This window comes from Bos indicus x Bos taurus, chromosome 4 (genome assembly GCF_003369695.1).
Source record: "Bos indicus x Bos taurus breed Angus x Brahman F1 hybrid chromosome 4, Bos_hybrid_MaternalHap_v2.0, whole genome shotgun sequence".
NCBI lineage: Eukaryota > Metazoa > Chordata > Mammalia > Artiodactyla > Bovidae > Bos > Bos indicus x Bos taurus.
The window spans coordinates 51,302,976-51,320,564 of record NC_040079.1 but is presented as its reverse complement, the minus strand read 5'-3'; the positions used below and the strand labels follow the sequence as shown (position 1 = coordinate 51,320,564).

At 37.7% G+C, this 17,589-nt stretch overlaps 1 protein-coding gene and 1 pseudogene across 6 annotated transcripts in view; one reads left to right on the top strand and one right to left on the bottom strand.

The window, feature by feature from the left end:
- TAX1BP1 (Tax1 binding protein 1) overlaps positions 1 to 15,707 on the bottom strand; it is an 85,214-nt gene extending 69,507 nt beyond the window's left edge. The window contains exons 1-3 of one of the 6 annotated variants that reach the window (XM_027539404.1): positions 15,545 to 15,707; positions 10,077 to 10,162; positions 8,632 to 8,800 (exon numbers count right to left, since the gene is read on the bottom strand). In XM_027539404.1, coding sequence (XP_027395205.1) covers positions 8,632 to 8,793 — 162 coding nt within the window. In that variant the 5' untranslated portion in view covers positions 8,794 to 8,800; positions 10,077 to 10,162; positions 15,545 to 15,707. The remainder of the gene's footprint in view (positions 1 to 8,631; positions 8,801 to 10,076; positions 10,163 to 15,544) is intronic. The other 5 variants (XM_027539409.1, XM_027539406.1, XM_027539403.1 and 2 more) reach the window with 5 other exon arrangements.
- LOC113891412 lies at positions 436 to 1,819 on the top strand (annotated as a pseudogene).
- Positions 15,708 to 17,589: the final 1,882 nt, after the last annotated feature.

The window sequence follows — 17,589 nt, the reverse complement described above, 5'->3', positions numbered from 1 at the left end:
TTAAATTAGATAATAAACATAAAAGCAGCACTTGGCAGAGTGCCTGACCCAAGATGGGCACACCATAAAAGGTAGTTTTTGCAAGCACTGTATGCTGTAATTAACAGCACAGAAAGTAGGGTCAGACTGCTAAAAAATATCAGTAGTTATAAGATTTCAGACAAGTTATTTTTGTTGTCTCATCTTTAAAATGGAGATAACAGGGCTTCCCTGGTGGTTCAATGCATGAGACACAGGTTCAGGGACGATCCCACATGCCTTGGAGCACCTAAGCCCATGTGCCCCAACTATTGAGCCTGTGCTCTAGAGGCAGGGACCAAAACTACTGAAGCCCAGACACCATAAAGCATGTGCTCCACAAGAGAAGTCACAACAATGAGAAGCCCATGCACCACAACTACAGAGTAGCCCCTGCTCTCCACAACTAGAGAAAAACCTGTGCAGCAACCAAGACCCAGCACAGCCATAAAATAAATAAATAAAATGAAGCTAACAAACAATCTCAAAGGCTTATATGTGTATCAAATGAGGTAAGCCCTGTAAAGACACTTGGCACAATGCTGGCACGTGAGTGTCCATGAAATGTTACTATTCATTAATAACCAAGGGCACATAACCTATTAGGGACAGTGATGTTAACTCTAAGATGTTCTGTCCCTCATTCCCTATCTCCCAATGCTTCTAACATCTCCTGAAAAAGAGCCCATCTGAAGTATTCCCCAAAAGATAAACCTGGTACAAGTTATACCTTGTATTCTTTGTCCCCATGCTGGTCCATATGCTAGTCTGGAAAGAAATACTATTCTAGAGCTACATGTTTTTTGAAAAACATCTCCCTACCTGAAGAGGCTCTACCTGGACCAGGTGGTTAGAAAACATGCTTAGTGAGCCATATATTTGTGATGGCGGACACACAGAACTGCTAATATCACAATTATATATACCTGATTCCAGCGGCACAGGGAACAGCAGTAATAAATACATTTATTGTTTTTGAAAAAATACTACCCTTATGTTACAAATTAAGAAACTAGTAGAGGGCATGGATGATGACAGCGGCTCTGGAGCCATGGTGCGGTCCCCAGGGGGCAGTCCTAGAGGGGAAGGCTTTGTCCCATCTGCTCTGGGAACCCGAGAGCATTGGGAGGCTGTCTATAAGAGAGAACTGCAAACTTTCCAAGAATACGGAGATACAGGAGAAATATGGTTTAGAGGAGAGAGTAGGACTTGACTAGTAAGGTGCATGCAGAAACACAAGATTACATTGGATGCTTCAGTGCTTGATATTGGGAACTGGCGTTTTCCTGGTTGAACTTGCAAAATTTGATTTCTCTGATGTTAATGGAATTGATTACTCTCCTGCAATACAGCTTTCTGGAAGTATTACAGAGAAAGAAGGTTTATCTAACATTACACTGAAGGCAGAAGATTTTTTGAACCCTTCCACAAAGTTGTCTGGGTTTCATTTGTGTTGACAAAGGGACGGATGTTTCATGCCATAAGCCTTAATCCTGACACTGCAATTGAGGAGAGAAAGTATTTGAAATCTCTCTCCAGAGTGTTGAAAGTGAAAGGCTTTTTTCTAATAACCTCATGTAATTGGACCAAGGAAGAGTTGCTGGATGAATCTGGTGAAGGATGTGAACTTTCCGAAGAGCTGCCCACACCCAAGTTCAGCTTTGGCAGCCAATCTGGAAACTGGTTTTCCAAAAAACATGAGACTTCACTGGACAGATTCAGTTAGTGCTTTTTAAGAAGCTCTGCATCAAGTAGACCTGACACATAAAATGCAAGTGCAAGTAAATGTTTAGTAAGTACACAGGATGCACATTTTGAGTAGAAATAATGGGTTGGTTTAAAAAAAAAAAAAAAAAAGGCTTGTAAGTGGTTGGGTCTTAGAGATCAACCAAGAATAATTTTAAAATTTTCTTTTGTATTTGAGATGTAAATATTTTTCTTCAGATTAAAAAAAAAAATTCCTGTTAACTGCTGAGTTAAAACTTTAAAGCAGTAAATGAACTTACAGGGGGGGCGGGGGGGGCAGGAAACAGTAAAAGGCAAAGTCAGGCTCTAAACCTGAAGTTCACTCACTCTTTTCCTAGCAGGATATAAAATAATCTCATTAAAGTTCAAGCTCTTTACCACTAGGACTCTACTCACTCTTCTCCTAGTAGGATATACTCTCATACTTTCTGAAATTCCACCTCCTTCCTTCCAACAGAGTCAATGACTATACTATTCCTAAATAAAATGTAGTTGACTAAAGACAGAAACAGTAAGGTAAAGGTGGAAAATGCTGTTTCTAGCTGTCTTTCATGATAAGAAAAACATTAATGGGGAAGTGCAATCTTTTACCACATAAGAAAAATGTTTGAGAGATATGTTAAGTGGTTTGGTCCTTGCTGTTTCTAACTGAATCACAGTAATTCAGGCTGTTTCTTTTTGTGTAACTACAATGCTAACTTATACTTTGCTTTCCTTTAATGTATAAATCTGGGCAACTCAAGGGAGTGGCAGACCATGCTCTAAAACATCACAGGTATCCCACGCTAAGCCAACCAAGAAATTGGGGCAAGATGCAACTCAATCTGAATATAAAAATCAGCAATATAGAACTATACTTTAAATTCCTTTTGAGAAGGAAAAACTGAACAAAAGTTATGTGAGGTGCACGTCAAGCAAATACTTTAAAAAAATAATGTAAAAGTCTCTCAATATGGAAAGACAGAGTACAGATCCCTTTAGGATAGTTATGTCTGACATCTAAACTCCCACATACGATAGAAGGACAAACTGGAAGAAACAGAATTTGGACATCTAGAAATCATGCATGCATTCATGGTAAGAACAGTAAACAAATTAGAAAAATCACACCACAGTGTCCAAGGCATACACTATTTCTCTTTTATTTTTTTGGTTATCTTGTAAACTTGATCAGATTTCTGGAGTGCAGAGTCCAATCCCTTGAAATGCAAGGGAATTTGCCTTTTAGTCCCTTAGCAGCAAGCATAAAGAAAATTTAGAGTTGATAACAGCAAATTTTATAACATTGATAAATGGCAGAGAGAATTCTGATGATACTTAGAACAATGGGGCAAAGTTACCTACAACTGTCAAAACATATTGCTTTTAGGAGCTACACTTGTATCCAGTTAAGAGGGCCTATCTATGCTCAGAAAATAACCAAAACAACAGATATTTCACTATTTAGTCCAGTTTGGGGAATTAACAATAGTACTGGACATCATTCTTCTGTTACTAATGCAACTGGCAAAGTAAGAGCAAAAAAGGAAATTAAACAAGAATAACAGAAAAGAAAAAAATGGCAAGTGTGTTTCCTTTAAATAGGATTAACATTTTAGAAAACATGTTGGTATTAATCATTAGTAAATTCTGAAAGCAAATGTAAAGAAGATCAGAAGGACAAGTTTATCAAGTAAAAATACAGGTACTAATAAATTCTGGAGAAACCTCAGAAGAAAGAAACATTAGGAATGAGCGCACACAGAGAGCACTTGCAAAGACAGAGACAGTGGGGACTGGTTTGGGGGAAGATAAAGATGGAGACAGACAGGGCATGAAGCAGGTAAGGCACTGAAGTTTGCTGATTATGTGCAGATGAATACAAAACCTAAAAAACAGTTTAAAAATGAGCCTATGAATTTTTAAATTCTAGAAAAACATACACCAAACAGCAACAGGTATTTGTGGGGAAGGTGAGGGTACACTTTGTAAGAGTATTAATTTTCTTTTGTATATACTGTAATTTTCAAACACCATTACAAGAATAAAGGTCCTTCTTTTTTAAAAGGAAAGAACTGCAAAAATGCCTAGATACACAAAGGGAGATGCAATGCTCATTCTAAGAAATATCATATCATAAACAACATAAATGTCCCTGCATGAGATAATATGTTACAGAGCTACTTATTGAGAAAGTGGCTACAATCATAAGTGAAAAATTCAGGACATAAAATACACCATATACTACTGCTACTGCTGCTAAGTCACTTCAGTCGTGTCCGACTCTGAGCGACCCCATAGACGGCAGCCCACCAGGCTCCTCTGTCCCTGGGATTCTCCAGGCAAGAACACTGGAGTGGGTTGCCATTTCCTTCTCCAATGCAGGAAAGTGAAAAGTGAAAGTGAAGTCGCTCTGTCGTGTCCGACTCTCAGCGACCCCATATACTACTACTTTCAACTATTTTCAAAATATACGCATTCAAAAAAGACTAAAAGTATTCGCCCTTTAGTTAAAAGGAAAAAAAAAAAAAGGACTGAAAGGAAACACTTTTAAAACATTAATAAGGGTAACCACTCTTTATTAAGAAACTAGGGTCTGATCCCTGGGTTGGGAAGACCCCCTGGAGGGCATGGCAACAGACTCCAGTATTCTTGCCTGGAGAATCCCACGGACAGAGAAGCCTGGTGGGCTACGGTGTCAAACACTGACTAATGCAACTTAGAGCACATGCACATAGATGAGCGATGGGACTGCTGGCCATCTTAAATTTTTACCTTTTGCATCCCCTGTTTTGTTCTAAGTTTTCTAAAATTATGATAATTTTTACAACAGGAGAATATTTTTTTAAAAACAAAATAAGAAAGGACTGGAATGGAGACAGGGCAGGAAGACAGAAGCAGCAGAATGAAGACAAATATGAAAAGGAAAAGAGAAACAAAGAAGAGGGGAAAAACTTGAAACAAGATATTCAAGTATAAAATCACTGCTTAGTTTCACTTTCCATACCAGGAAATTAAAGTTTTTTAATCTGGTTGTCAGTAAGGTTTCAGTGAGAATAGTACCTTACTGGGAAGGTTGGTTTTGCCTATGTGACTCTGGACAACATGACATAATCACTTTGCATTCCCAATTTCCACAACTAGAATAGTATCTCTGAAACATGAGAATTGTTATAACTCCTTTACAGTTAAAAAAAAAGTCTCATGGACCTTTAAAGTATTTTAATTATAAGTTAATTTAATTTGTACCAAGCATAGCCTAAATATAAATAAATTCTTAAAAATACTTATACAATCAAGACCAAATCAAATTGATAATGATAAAACAAATATAATGGGACATATTAAATATTTTATTGCAATTAATGTTGGGTTTGATAATAAATATGACATCATGTATAGTTCTCAATCTTTTCCTGTATTTTTTTTTTTAACTTCAATCCTATCATTCATAAAATGCACACAGAACTTTTTAAGAATTCTGTTGTTAACTTTGAAAAACTAAATCTCTCACTTAACCAAACTGCCAAGAACAGTTCTTGAGGTTTTTACACGTGGTTTACATGTAGTTCAAACGTTAGCTCCAAAGTTTAATTTGGAGTGACCAAGACACTTCTTTCTGGACCTCAGTTCCCCCATCTGCAAAATGTTGAGTATAATGCTCTCATGAATAGATCTTTGCAAAGTATAAAGAATAAACAAACATGCTACATGTTTTAGTTATAATTTAACCAACACTAGAGAAGAGGAAGAAAACCTGAAAGGAAAAAATGAAAATCTCCACCCCAGTCTACATCCCTAGTCTGGCTTCACTCATTCCCCTACCCAACCTGGACTTCACGGTCAGTTACCATTCCAGTAATGCACCTAAAACCATGCTAGTAACCTTTGCCCTCTTGACTTCTCTTTCCAAATCCAGTGTGAATAATACTCACTTTTGGAATTCACTCAATTCTAGGTGCTCAATCTCTAGACAAACTCACAAAACGGCTGCTCAACAATCTCCTGGTTAACCTATTCCAATTCTCCATTCTTCCACAGTAGCAAGACCAAATCTTCTCCATACTCAAGATCCCCACCCACAGCCCCACTCCTCATCCCAACTCAGCACATGACCTTGCTCCTCCTCACTGAGGATATTTAATGAATGAGTTTCAGTCTCAATACATTCAGTTAACTGCTGACAAACCTTATAGATGCTTCCTATGGATTATTACCCAGAATTGATCCCCTTCTCAAAGGCCTGCATTATCTCACCTAGAAATTAAGATGGTCTAAACATTCTCTAAAATTCTAATTCCAATTTATCTTATTCAGCACTGTAAGATTAAAGTTCACTTCTAAACTCTATTACTCTCTGCTTAAAAGTTATTCCTCAGCTAAATATTAAAACAAACTTTTCCCATTCATTTTCTAAAACTGGTACCTGTCCCAGGAAAATTAAATTAAGATTTTCTAAAACACACAATACACTTTCCCTTCATTCCTTCCCCTTATAGTTACGATCTAGGCTGTTTCTCCCTGCCTGCCTTGTCAATATATCCATCAAAATCATTCTAGACAGCAATATGCAGTACATATCTAGTATTTAAAAACATTCAATGCCATAAACATCGTAATTCCTTTTCCAAGAACTTACCCTATGAAATAAATGGACACAAAATTTTAAAAAAATACAGTCTGTATTAAGGACTGTTTAATGGTAAATATTTAGAAACATTTCCATGAATTTCACAATGCAGCAACAGCATATGTGTATACTTTTTATAGACAAAGTATAATTATTATTTACAGATATATACCAATATGTTAACAATGCTTATTGCTAGGTAATAGTATTAAAACATGATTTTTTTTTCCTGAGTTTTTCCTGTACAGTTTGAAGTTTTTACTACATGCTTAAACTTCCCACTAAGTATCATCCAGGCAAAAAGATGGAAAGGGTATTCTACTCAAATTTATTTATTATTTATTTATGTAAGTACTACTGCTTAAAAAAGAGTTAACAGTCCTTGGAGTGCACAAGAGACAATACATTAGCAATATGATAGCCAAAAATAAGCAGGCAATGTGAAAAAGGAAGCTATAAATCAGGTCTTATAAAGGAGCCCTATTTGGCACCCTAAGTTATTTGGTCTTGACATTATCCCACAGAGGATGAAAAGCCACTTAAACAAGAGGAAGATATGTTCAGATTTTCATTTTCTATTATATATAGAGCATTTTGCAGAACAGATAAAATTGAGGAGTGGCATTATGAAAGCACGGAAAACAGGAAACCTACTGCAATCGTCTTAGAAGGAGATAAGGAGGGCATGAATTACAGCAGTGATATTAAAAATGTGGAAACAGGCAGTAAAACTGACACGATTGTGTTCGGCTGAATCTGATGAGATGGTCATAAACTTTTGGCATAAACAATAGGTTATTAACAAAAAATGGGAGGGGGGACCAGAAGACAAAAATAAGTAGTCTGAAAAAAAAAAGTAAAGATTTATCTTCTTGAAATACAATTTATCACCCATCAGCCAACATATGCAGACTTCTCACTGCACATAATGAAAAGTCTGCAAACTACTTAGCTTAACACTGAAGGTCTTCCATCAAAGACGGACACTTCATCTCCCTCCACTTCACTAACTTCATCTCCCTCCACTTCACTAACTCATTCTCATTAACATTCTCACCCCTGTGCCTTTGCTTATGCCATTTTCTTGCCAGGAATGCCCTTTTCTTCCCTCAATCTCATTTCCCTGTTCTATTCTTCCTCTCTGTCTCACTCTTTAAGAAAATACCAATTCTTAGTGTCTTTAACTTGTTATTCATCTCTTACATAAAATTAAAAATGATATTGATTTCATAACAAGCTTACAATAAATGTATCTTCATATTGGATTTTGACTAGCCTAAAGAAAACAGAGTAAACAACTCACCAATCCAGCAATGCCAAGGGATGAGAGATTCAAAAAGGTACTGAAATGTCATTAAAGGCCAGAACTTTGTTTTGTCCCATACAGTTTTTCTGCCCTCCTCACTCTATTAGGACAGACTTTGACTACTTGATACTCTCAATGTACCTAATTCTAGCAGCTACTTTTATTTCTTTCTACTTTACTATTTAACTTATATAGACCACACAATTAAAATTTCAATACCTACTGGTCTTGGTTTTAACAAGTCATATCTAAAATAAAAATTGCTTCCAAGGGAGAATCTAGAATAACCCAAGAGAAAAGTAAGTTTTACTACCTGTACATTTACAGCATTACTTTGCTCAAAGCACATTCTTATTTTCTGGTTCTCCATTACATTCTGAAGACTTGAAATTGCCAAAAAACTTCGACCACTGTAATGATCATCTCAGTGTAATTTTCAACTAAATGTAACACATAATGGCAAAATATTAGAACTAGGACTCTTGCCATCAATGAAATTACTAGTCATGTAAAACAGAATACTCTTATTAAAGCATGGGACAATATGAGGAATATTTTAACAATGTGGGACAACAGAAAAGATAGTAACACAGCTGTAGAGCTGTACAAAATTAATTACAAATGACAAAACCGTAAATGATATAGCAATCCAAAGGAAAAGATCACCTTTTTAAGGTAAGGAATGGAGAAAATGGGAGAAAAAAATTTGAAAAGAATTTTAAGTCAAACCTTTTGATCACAGAGAGGCAAGTCTGGTGAACTGAAGTTCCTAACATTTGTTGTACACTACCCTGCACTATTAAATATTTCAAGTTTGCATAATGTTTTACATTTGACATTTATAAAAATAATCCTTAACGTAGAGCTAAGACAAGTATAAACTAATTGTGAACCTCTTAAGAAGAAAATAAAGAGTGCCTACATGGAAGAAATATGCAGAAAGTTCTCTTACCTTGAATATACCAACCCAATCTTTTGGATGTGGATGGATATATGGAGTTAAAGTATAATGACATTCTAAGTGTGCATTAGGAAGATAACTCTTGGCCACATTTTGAAAGATGACATGGGCAAAGTTGGAAGTCTGCAATGGAACTTCTTGAAAGGATGTCATTGTGAATCTGAAACAAGTAAATTATACATATTTAATGATACCAACTAAGAAAAAACCTTGAGAAAATATATAGCTTTAAAAGTAAATTACATGGATATTCTCAGAGAATTATTGAAAAGACATACTTCTTAAATACTGGAACTCCTTTAGATATGATTAAATATAAAAACACAAACTGGGAAGTAATTAATTTACAAAATGTTTCAGAAAGTTCAACGAGTTAAAAAAACTTAAAAACCAAACTTTCACCTCTCCTGCAAAGCCTAGCCCTCTGCTTCTCTTGCAAACCAAAAGCAGTGTTTCTATGTTGAACCCCTGAACTTGCATCACTTTCCTCCCTAATCCAACCTATTGTATCCCTCCACGTTAGGTTCTAGGCTCCTGTAACCTAGAGCCTAGTCAACCTCTGTGTCATGCATTCCTGACCCACATTCACGATCCCCAGGTTTTCTGAACCCCGGCTACATATTAGAATCATTAAGGGGTCTTAGACAATGACTTTTTGGGACCTGGGCACTGCATGCAAGTTCGTGTACACACATTTTTTTTTAAGCCTCCCAAAGTGGTGGTTCAGAGGTTAAAGCGTCTGCCTGCAACGTGGGAGACCTGGGTTCAATCCCTGGGTTGGAAGATCCCCTGGAGAAGGAAATGGCAACCCACTCCAGTATTCTTGCCTGGTGAATCCCACGGATGGAGGAGCCTGGTGGGCTACAGTCCACGGGGTCGCAAAGAGTCAGACACGACTGAGCGACTTCACTTCACTTCAAAGTAATCTTAATCCTGTATACAGCCAGCACAGAGGACTACTATTTAGACTATGACTCAAACCATCAATTTAAGTCTCCATTAGCAGCTCTCACAGATTCCCAGACCTGGGCTGTCTTCTTGGGCTTCTGGTACATACTTGTTCAAATCTCACAAATGATGTAAAAATCTCAGTTGGTCTACTTGAAATAGTTCGGCCTACTCGTTCATCTCTACCTACAACAATTCTACCCTTTCATTCTATCTTGATTCCAGGATTATTGTATCCTTTCCATACAGTTACTGATTAAAAATACATGTATTTTTAAATATATAGTGTCACTGAAATACATTCTGTTGAGAATCTATTATAGATTCAGTGAGTGCTCACTAACTTAGCACTTGCTAGCAGATGAATGGTGAAAGCGGCCTAAAAAAATCTTCAAAACCTAAATGTTTTCCAAATTATTTGCTCTACATTTGAAAAAATGATATAATTTACTCAAAAAATATATCTCTACAGTGTGTCACAGACTCACTTCAGCCGTTGTTTCTACAGGACCACGTATGAAACACTGCCACTGACACAATGGCACCTGCTTCTGAGTCATCAAAACAAGAATCTCTGTAATAATGGGAAAAACCGGGTTAAGACATTTGCTAACCAAATTATTCTAATTTACTTCACAAACCCATGAAGTTTCTACAGAAGTAACACCAATCACATTTTTTTTTTTTTTTTTTTTTTTTTTTTTGCCACACTGTGAGGCTCGCAGGATCTTAGTTCCTGGACCAGGGACTGAACCTGGCCAAGGCAGTGAAAGCATTAGAGTCCTTACCAGTAGACTACCAGCGAATTCTCAACACTACTCACATTTTAACAATTACTAAGAAGTCTTATTTCTAGAAAGATCTAGGATAAAATGCTTTTCCACGTTTCTTTTGTTGATCTGAAATACTAAAGCTCATCTTTAAAATTCTGAAATAACACTTCAGAAAATGCCCAATTTTCCTTTTGTCTCTACTCTGCTTCTGTTATGGTCAAGATACTGCTTTGTACTTATAGGATATACAATATACTGGACATCCCACAAAGAGACTGTCATTCATGAACCTGAAAGCCACTGTGGCAGAATACCAGGCTGGATGTCTTATCAGCCTCTCCCACCTGAGGTTTGCCAGGATTCTAAGGTAAAGAGAATGCATTCAGTAGTAAATTTCCTGTATCTCTGCACTAACAAAAACGTTTTATTACCAACAACCCTACTTCACAGAAAGACTTAACAGTCAATAGTCTCCAGCTGGCAACCTAAAGTCTTCAGGAAAATGAAAAGGTAGCACAACACTAGAAACTTCCTAAAATAAGTGTTCATTACTTTGTTTCTTTGAATAGCCTGAGCAAACCTGAGCCCAAAGAGATGTCATAATGTTAATGAAACCACTAATAATAATCTCCTTTCAAATTTAGTGGCTTCCTAAAAAAAACAAAAAGCCCTTGATTCCAGTTTTGAAAAAATGTTCACTACTTGTTATAAAAAAACCCATGAGAAAGACTATAGCTAAATTAACTGAACCAAACTCTTTTAGATACAACTACCAAAACTGAGTCAAGTGAATCAGTAATGTTTTTCTATGAAGAAAGTGAGTATAAGTTTCTCTGAGGAAGATACTCAGCAAGAAGAAAACAAAGTTAGCTTAGGGTGAGTTTCCCGTGTTGTACATTAAAAGTCATTTAAGAATGAAACTTTTTTCATAAAACTTAAATATGTTTCCTAAAGTAAACTAAATCAACAAAGCAGTATATGTTATACAACAAGGTAGTGGAGGTTAAACTTTTGTTTAACCTCAATTACAAGAGCGTTTAAAAATCAATAATTAGACTTTTACTTCACTGAAAAGCTTTTAAGATGTAAAATAACATAAAGGTATATACACATATGTGGGCGTCCCAGGTGGCTCATGGTAAAGAATCTGCCTGCCAAAGCAGGAGACACAGGTTCAACCCCTGGGTCAGGAAGATCCCCTGGAGAAGGAAATGGCAACCCACTCCAGTATTCTTGCCTGGAAAATTCCATGGACAAAGGAGCCTGGTCTTTTATAGTCCATGGGACCGCAAAAGAGTCAGACTCAACTTAGCAACTAAAACAACAATACACATATGTATTTATGTATGTACATGTGTATATATGCTTATAAATGTATCAAAGGGACTAAAAAGCACACACTACCGTCTTTACTCATGAGTTATGTGTGAAAAGAGGACTTAAAAGAACTTCAACTTTTAATTCAATTGACTGAATTTTTACCAGTATATTTAATGTACTATTTTCATTATTTTAAATAAATACATTAACAAATTTCATTTTTAAACTCTCTCCCCAAAATTCAAGTTTTTAATACAAAACTCTATCAGATATTAAATATATTCATGATGCTTATAAATCTTTTGAGTAAGATAATTTGCAATTATCCCATTAATAACCTTCATTAATCTCTCTCCAACACTAACCTTTTTAAACATTTCAATCTGACTATAACTACAGAAATATTTTTACAGAAGTCACTTCATTCTCATTACTTTTTAAATTAATTTAATTCCAATATAACTTATACTCATAAAAAAGTTAACAAGGATGAATGTTATCTGAATGTAACTACGTGAATCGACCCATTTTAAACGGTAAAATATCTAATTCCCATACAGTTTATGTTTCATTCTTCACACAGATAAGAAACGCAGTGAAAAGATGGTAAACCTTTTAAAATCGTTAAAATTCACTGAGAATGTTAATGCATCACAATGATTCACAGGCACACACACAGACCCACACACCATGCGATGGGGAAGTAATGTGCAGAGGCACTGCATCACCTTGTGGTAGTGTGTGGGAAGTGTAGCTTCACTGATAGCACGAGAAAAAGAACAAACTCAGCCTCAGCTGGAGAGAGGAAATACAATGCCTACCACAAAAGTAGGAATAGCTTTACCATATCGAATTTCGTTTCCCATTCTCTATAAAGTACACCTCTAGAAATATGGCAAACAAAAAATAAATAAATAAACCAAACCGGACTTACCAAGAACAAGAGTAAAGGGGATGGAAAGAGCAAAGGGGATCAACTGTATGCTGGCAGATGGAAACTATATTTTTGGTGGTAAACAAGCTGTAGTATATACAGAATTAGAAATGTTATACACATGAAACTAATGTAATAAACCAATGTTACGTAAGTAAAAAATTAAAAATACATGAGAACAGTTCAAAAAAAAAAAAAAAAAAGACATGCCTGGCTGGGAAATAAAGTCTGAAATACTTTTACACGCCGTCTGCAGTGCCCTCTTCCCTATTTTCTACTTTATTCCCTAACATCTCTAGGGTTCCTTTTAAGTGTTATGCTGTAAACTTAACTCTGTTAAGTCTTTGGTCTAAAATCCAATGTTTGTTATTTTTGAGGACTCATCAATATCTAAGGAATAATAGACAATATGCAGTGGGCCCTCAGGTAAGTAGCTAAAATAAACTGAGGGCGGGGGAGTATGTGTTATGTTCTTCCTCTTGGAACTTTTTCAAGCCCAAGCCTGATCTGGCTTTTCTGCTAGCATTTTTCCAGTGACTTCTGATACTCATTTTACTTAACTAGCCCAAAATGTGTAAACCTTAATTAAATAAAGTAGGAAGTTGACCATACTAAGAACTTCTGTGCATTAAATGTACAGAAGAGCAAACTTTCTAATTTGGATATTTTATATAATTTGCTAATTCTAACATTTAGAATTCAAAAAGAAATAAGATAATTTTATTCTAGGTGATACTATTATTATGGTGATTGTGTTTTTTTCAAAGTCCTTACCAGTTAAAGATGATAAATTATAGGTGAAATATCCTGATGTCCAGGATTTGCCTTAAAAAACTCCAGGGGTGATAAACCCAGATTAGCAAAATAGTGAGTCCTTAAACTCTTTTTGGGTATTTTGAAAATTTCCATAATAAAAGTTAGTAAATCCAAAGTAGACAAAGACTAGTAATAAAAACTCACATATGACCTCTTGCAATAGAAACACATTACATACAGTGGTTGAAATACTTAGTAAAAAAAATTTTTTTTAATTTTCAGTTAATTATACATGAACTTTCAAACTTACCTCCAAACAGTTCGGGAAGAAACTGAGTATCTGAAGGGAAAAACTACAGCTAATATTCTAATTGCTTCCAATTACTCACAGTTTAGCTCAAAGACTATATCAGCTGGCTTACAGACCAGAAAAGAATTATCAGCGATCTTTCTGGAAGGCAGAAGCAAATCCACCAATTTGTCAGTTTACACACTTAACAGTCCTCCCAATCTCCACAACTCTTACAGCTGAGTACCACTACTCATTACACTCTGCCAGGTGTCATGCACACCACTTAACTTTGTTTTAAATGGTGGTTTCTAAAAAGCTGTGAAACTGACTTTTTATTAGAGGGGAGGGAATCTTTACCATCCTGTAAGAGTTTGAGACAAACTAAACTTTAAAAGGCCAGAGGTGGATATAGCCAAAATTTTACTTAGTAATATTTAAATTTCAAAAGAATGCAATCCAATAAACTTCATATGTGAGGCAATGCCCCCAAAGCAGTAAAAAGGGAACATGGTTAAGACCTTTCAAAAATATTTAACATCATTAAAAAAGGTCAAAACTTAGAATTCCAAGATATCTGTTATTTTGTTAAGTAAAGGATATTTACCAGTTACTACTACGCAAATGGCTGCAGCCATAATTGTATAAACAGGGGTGTGCAATTTAACAATGGAATGACTAGAAAACTTAATCAAGTATTCTTTCAAGAAATCAACTCTATCCTTGATAAGAACAAAACGAAGGCCCCTTTCCATACCCGAATAGTACCCCAAGGGTAATTAGCCCACTTTGTTTTTAGATTTACATGTTACTCTAATAATCTCTTTAAACGCTTTTGGAATCGGGCTCCAAAACTACAATTAGTAATTCCTGCATGCAGCTATTCTACAACTAGCGAGTGGAAAACTTAGAATTTCCTGTCCCGGACACAAAAGCGATTCGTAACTACTTCGTAAAACCTAAAATATATGTAGAAAATCAAATGTCACGGCGTTCTCAAATAAAATGATTACCAATAAGGTAATATGTTTATCAGGACACACACACACACGCATACTAATCTCTTAGCAAAGATTCCCCAAAATGACGAGCTCCTGTCGGGACTTGTCCACAACCTGCGGACCTCTGGGGTGTTGGGAGGGAGTGTTGTGAAATCAGGACAAGTTGCCTAAGCATAGACAAACATGACTCTTCTCGGAAGATTTAAGATCCCTTCGAGCACAAGGCGTGACAGTCATTTATTTATAAGCAGACAAGAAAAGCGTTCACTAACTCTATAACCCAGTTGACTTTGAAGATCGAGCACAAACAGCTAACTCCGCCCAAGGCCCGCGGCGCACGGAGTCCCCGCCTCCTAATCTACTGGCGACTCAAAACAAAACACAGGTTTCACTCCGCACGGGCAAACCTGAGTGTCCCATTTCGACACGACCTAGATGTTTTCCTAAGCTTACCTACCCCAGCAGCCCAGACGTTACCCACTAAGCACTCACCATAGAGTAGAGCCTCCGCCAAAGCACTTTCTTTTCCGGGGGTCTCTGGCTACTCGTCCCCAAAGGGCCCACACCCCACACGGCTCCCCTAAATCGCCAAGGCCTATCCTAGGGCCTCCCCGCCGTGTGGGCCGGCCCCCCGTCCCTTTTTCCAACTCCTTTGCTAACCAAAGTCGTCCACACTCCCGTCACAATCACAGTCCGGGAAGAAAGGTTTGTCCTCGGGAAGGAAAGCATCGTCATTCGGCAGCATCGTCACTACGGAGACCATTCCCGAGACTAGTCAGGCCCCTAGACTCCAGAATTGAGGGGCGTATCACGAGCCCCTACAGAGCTCCAGGGGACGTCCACCCCACGCGAGGCGCCGGGGCGGGCTTGGAGAGGCGCTTACCGAGTGAGGAACTCTCGGGAAGAGTGGAGTGTTAAAGAGGTTTCCGAGCTTCAGCCGCCATCAGCCTCCAAAGCTCTTCCGCCACCACAGCCTCCCTCTACCGACCGGCTACACCTCCCCACAGGCCAAAAGCCGGTGAAACGCCACTTCCTGCCATGGACCCGCCCCTTCCGCCGCCGACGTCGCGAGGAGTCGGTCGGGCCTAACCGCTGAAATACCAATCTGGTTGCACCCGGCGGTTAACTACCCTAGCTGCAGACTGTAGGCTCCTGCTGCTGCTGCTAAGTCACTTCAGTCGTGTCCGACTCTGTGCGACCCCATAGACGGCAGCCCACCAGGCTTCCCCGTCCCTGGGATTCTCCAGGCAAGAACACTGGAGTGGGTTGCCATTTCCTTCTCCAATGCATGAAAGTGAAAAGTGAAAGTGAAGTCGCTCAGTCGTGTCCGACCCTCAGCGACCCCATGGACCCTAACAAACCCGAAACGGCCTGTTCCATGGACTCGGCTATTCCTCCGCTTTCTCCCGCTTCGCCGCTTTCAGATACCTGTGGCAACAAAACAGGATCCGTTTAGATAATGCATTTTTGACGTTTTAATTATTATTTTAATTGAAAAGTAACTTAACAGTTAAGTGGAAAGGGTAGCCCAGAGATATAGGAACTAGTGCCGTGTCATTGCCTAGATGTTTATAAATCTAAGCGAACCCAGTTATTCTGTGGCTCGGAAAGTAGACAATCGTAGAAGCAAAGGAGGACCACGCGCTTGGGGCTACTGTAGCCCCTCGCTCCTGGGCACTTTCCCAACTCCTGGTGGTAGACCAGTCCGGTGCTTACTTAACTAAGGGATTTTGTTCTCTGTAAAATCTCGGTTTCTCCTAGGGGATTTTCAGTTCTAGTGCTCTATGATTCTATTTCCTCTTGTTCCAGCAATGACCTAGTTCTATGAGTTAACTGCTTTTGTTACCTGTTATTCTGTGTGCGTGAATGTAGGTTGCCCTGTATTCTCTGTCCAGTTGTAATTTCTAAAGTCACTTTGTTATATAGCTTACCGCCTTAAGAATATTCAGTTTAAATCCTAACTCCACGGAAGCAAGTACATTCTGTTCTAATTCCTTATATTCCTGCATTGCTGTAAAGCTCTTGATAAAATTTGCAACATCACCATGAAGAAGGGATGGTAAATGAGATCAAGTCAAATGTTGAAGCATCTCCTAAATTGAGAAGATACAAAATCCTCTTCAGTATACTTTACTTCCACATACTTAAGATAATGATGTCTGATTATCTGCCGACTGATTTGTTTCGTATATATTGAAATCTTTGAACTTGGTATGGTTCTGTATATCACACTTGATCACAGATTTCAGAAGAATCTTTACAGATGAGTACCAATCTCATTTTGCAGATGAAAATGATGTGGTAAGTTCAGTATTCACTGGCATTACTGGTAGCAGCCTTCTAGTAGTAGTTTAGATGCTTGTGTAAACAACACACTGCTCCTGGTAGAGGTAGATGTAGACTATTAAGTACGGTTTTGTTGAAGACATGGAAGAAAACGTCAAGTCAGGGTATAAGAGCCTGGGCAGAGGAGTCAGGTAGGGAGAGGATTGTTCACAGATCATAATAAGTGCTGTCTGTGGGGCACACAGTGCTTCCCAGTCCCTGCATAAGTCCTTAGGTTGCCTCCATTCCTCACAGCAACCCTGTAAATTTTTATCCTCATTTTGCAGGGGAATATGGCTTCAGGAAAGTTAAATAACTTGCCCATAATCCCCCAAAAGGCAAACCCTTTTTACGCTGAATTCAAATTTATCACTCCCAAAGTTTCTGCATTTCCTACCACGCCAGGATGCTTCTTGATAAGTGCTTTTTGGTCATTTACTATGTGCTCTTGGTTACGTTAATACTATATACTCTGAGGAAAGCAAAGAATAATCCACAGTTTCTTCCCTAAAGCTGTTTTAAATCTAATCAAGATATTATAAGATGGGACAGCAAAGTGTTAGATATGTAGGAAATGGACTCCTAGAAGTAAAGTGGAAAGAA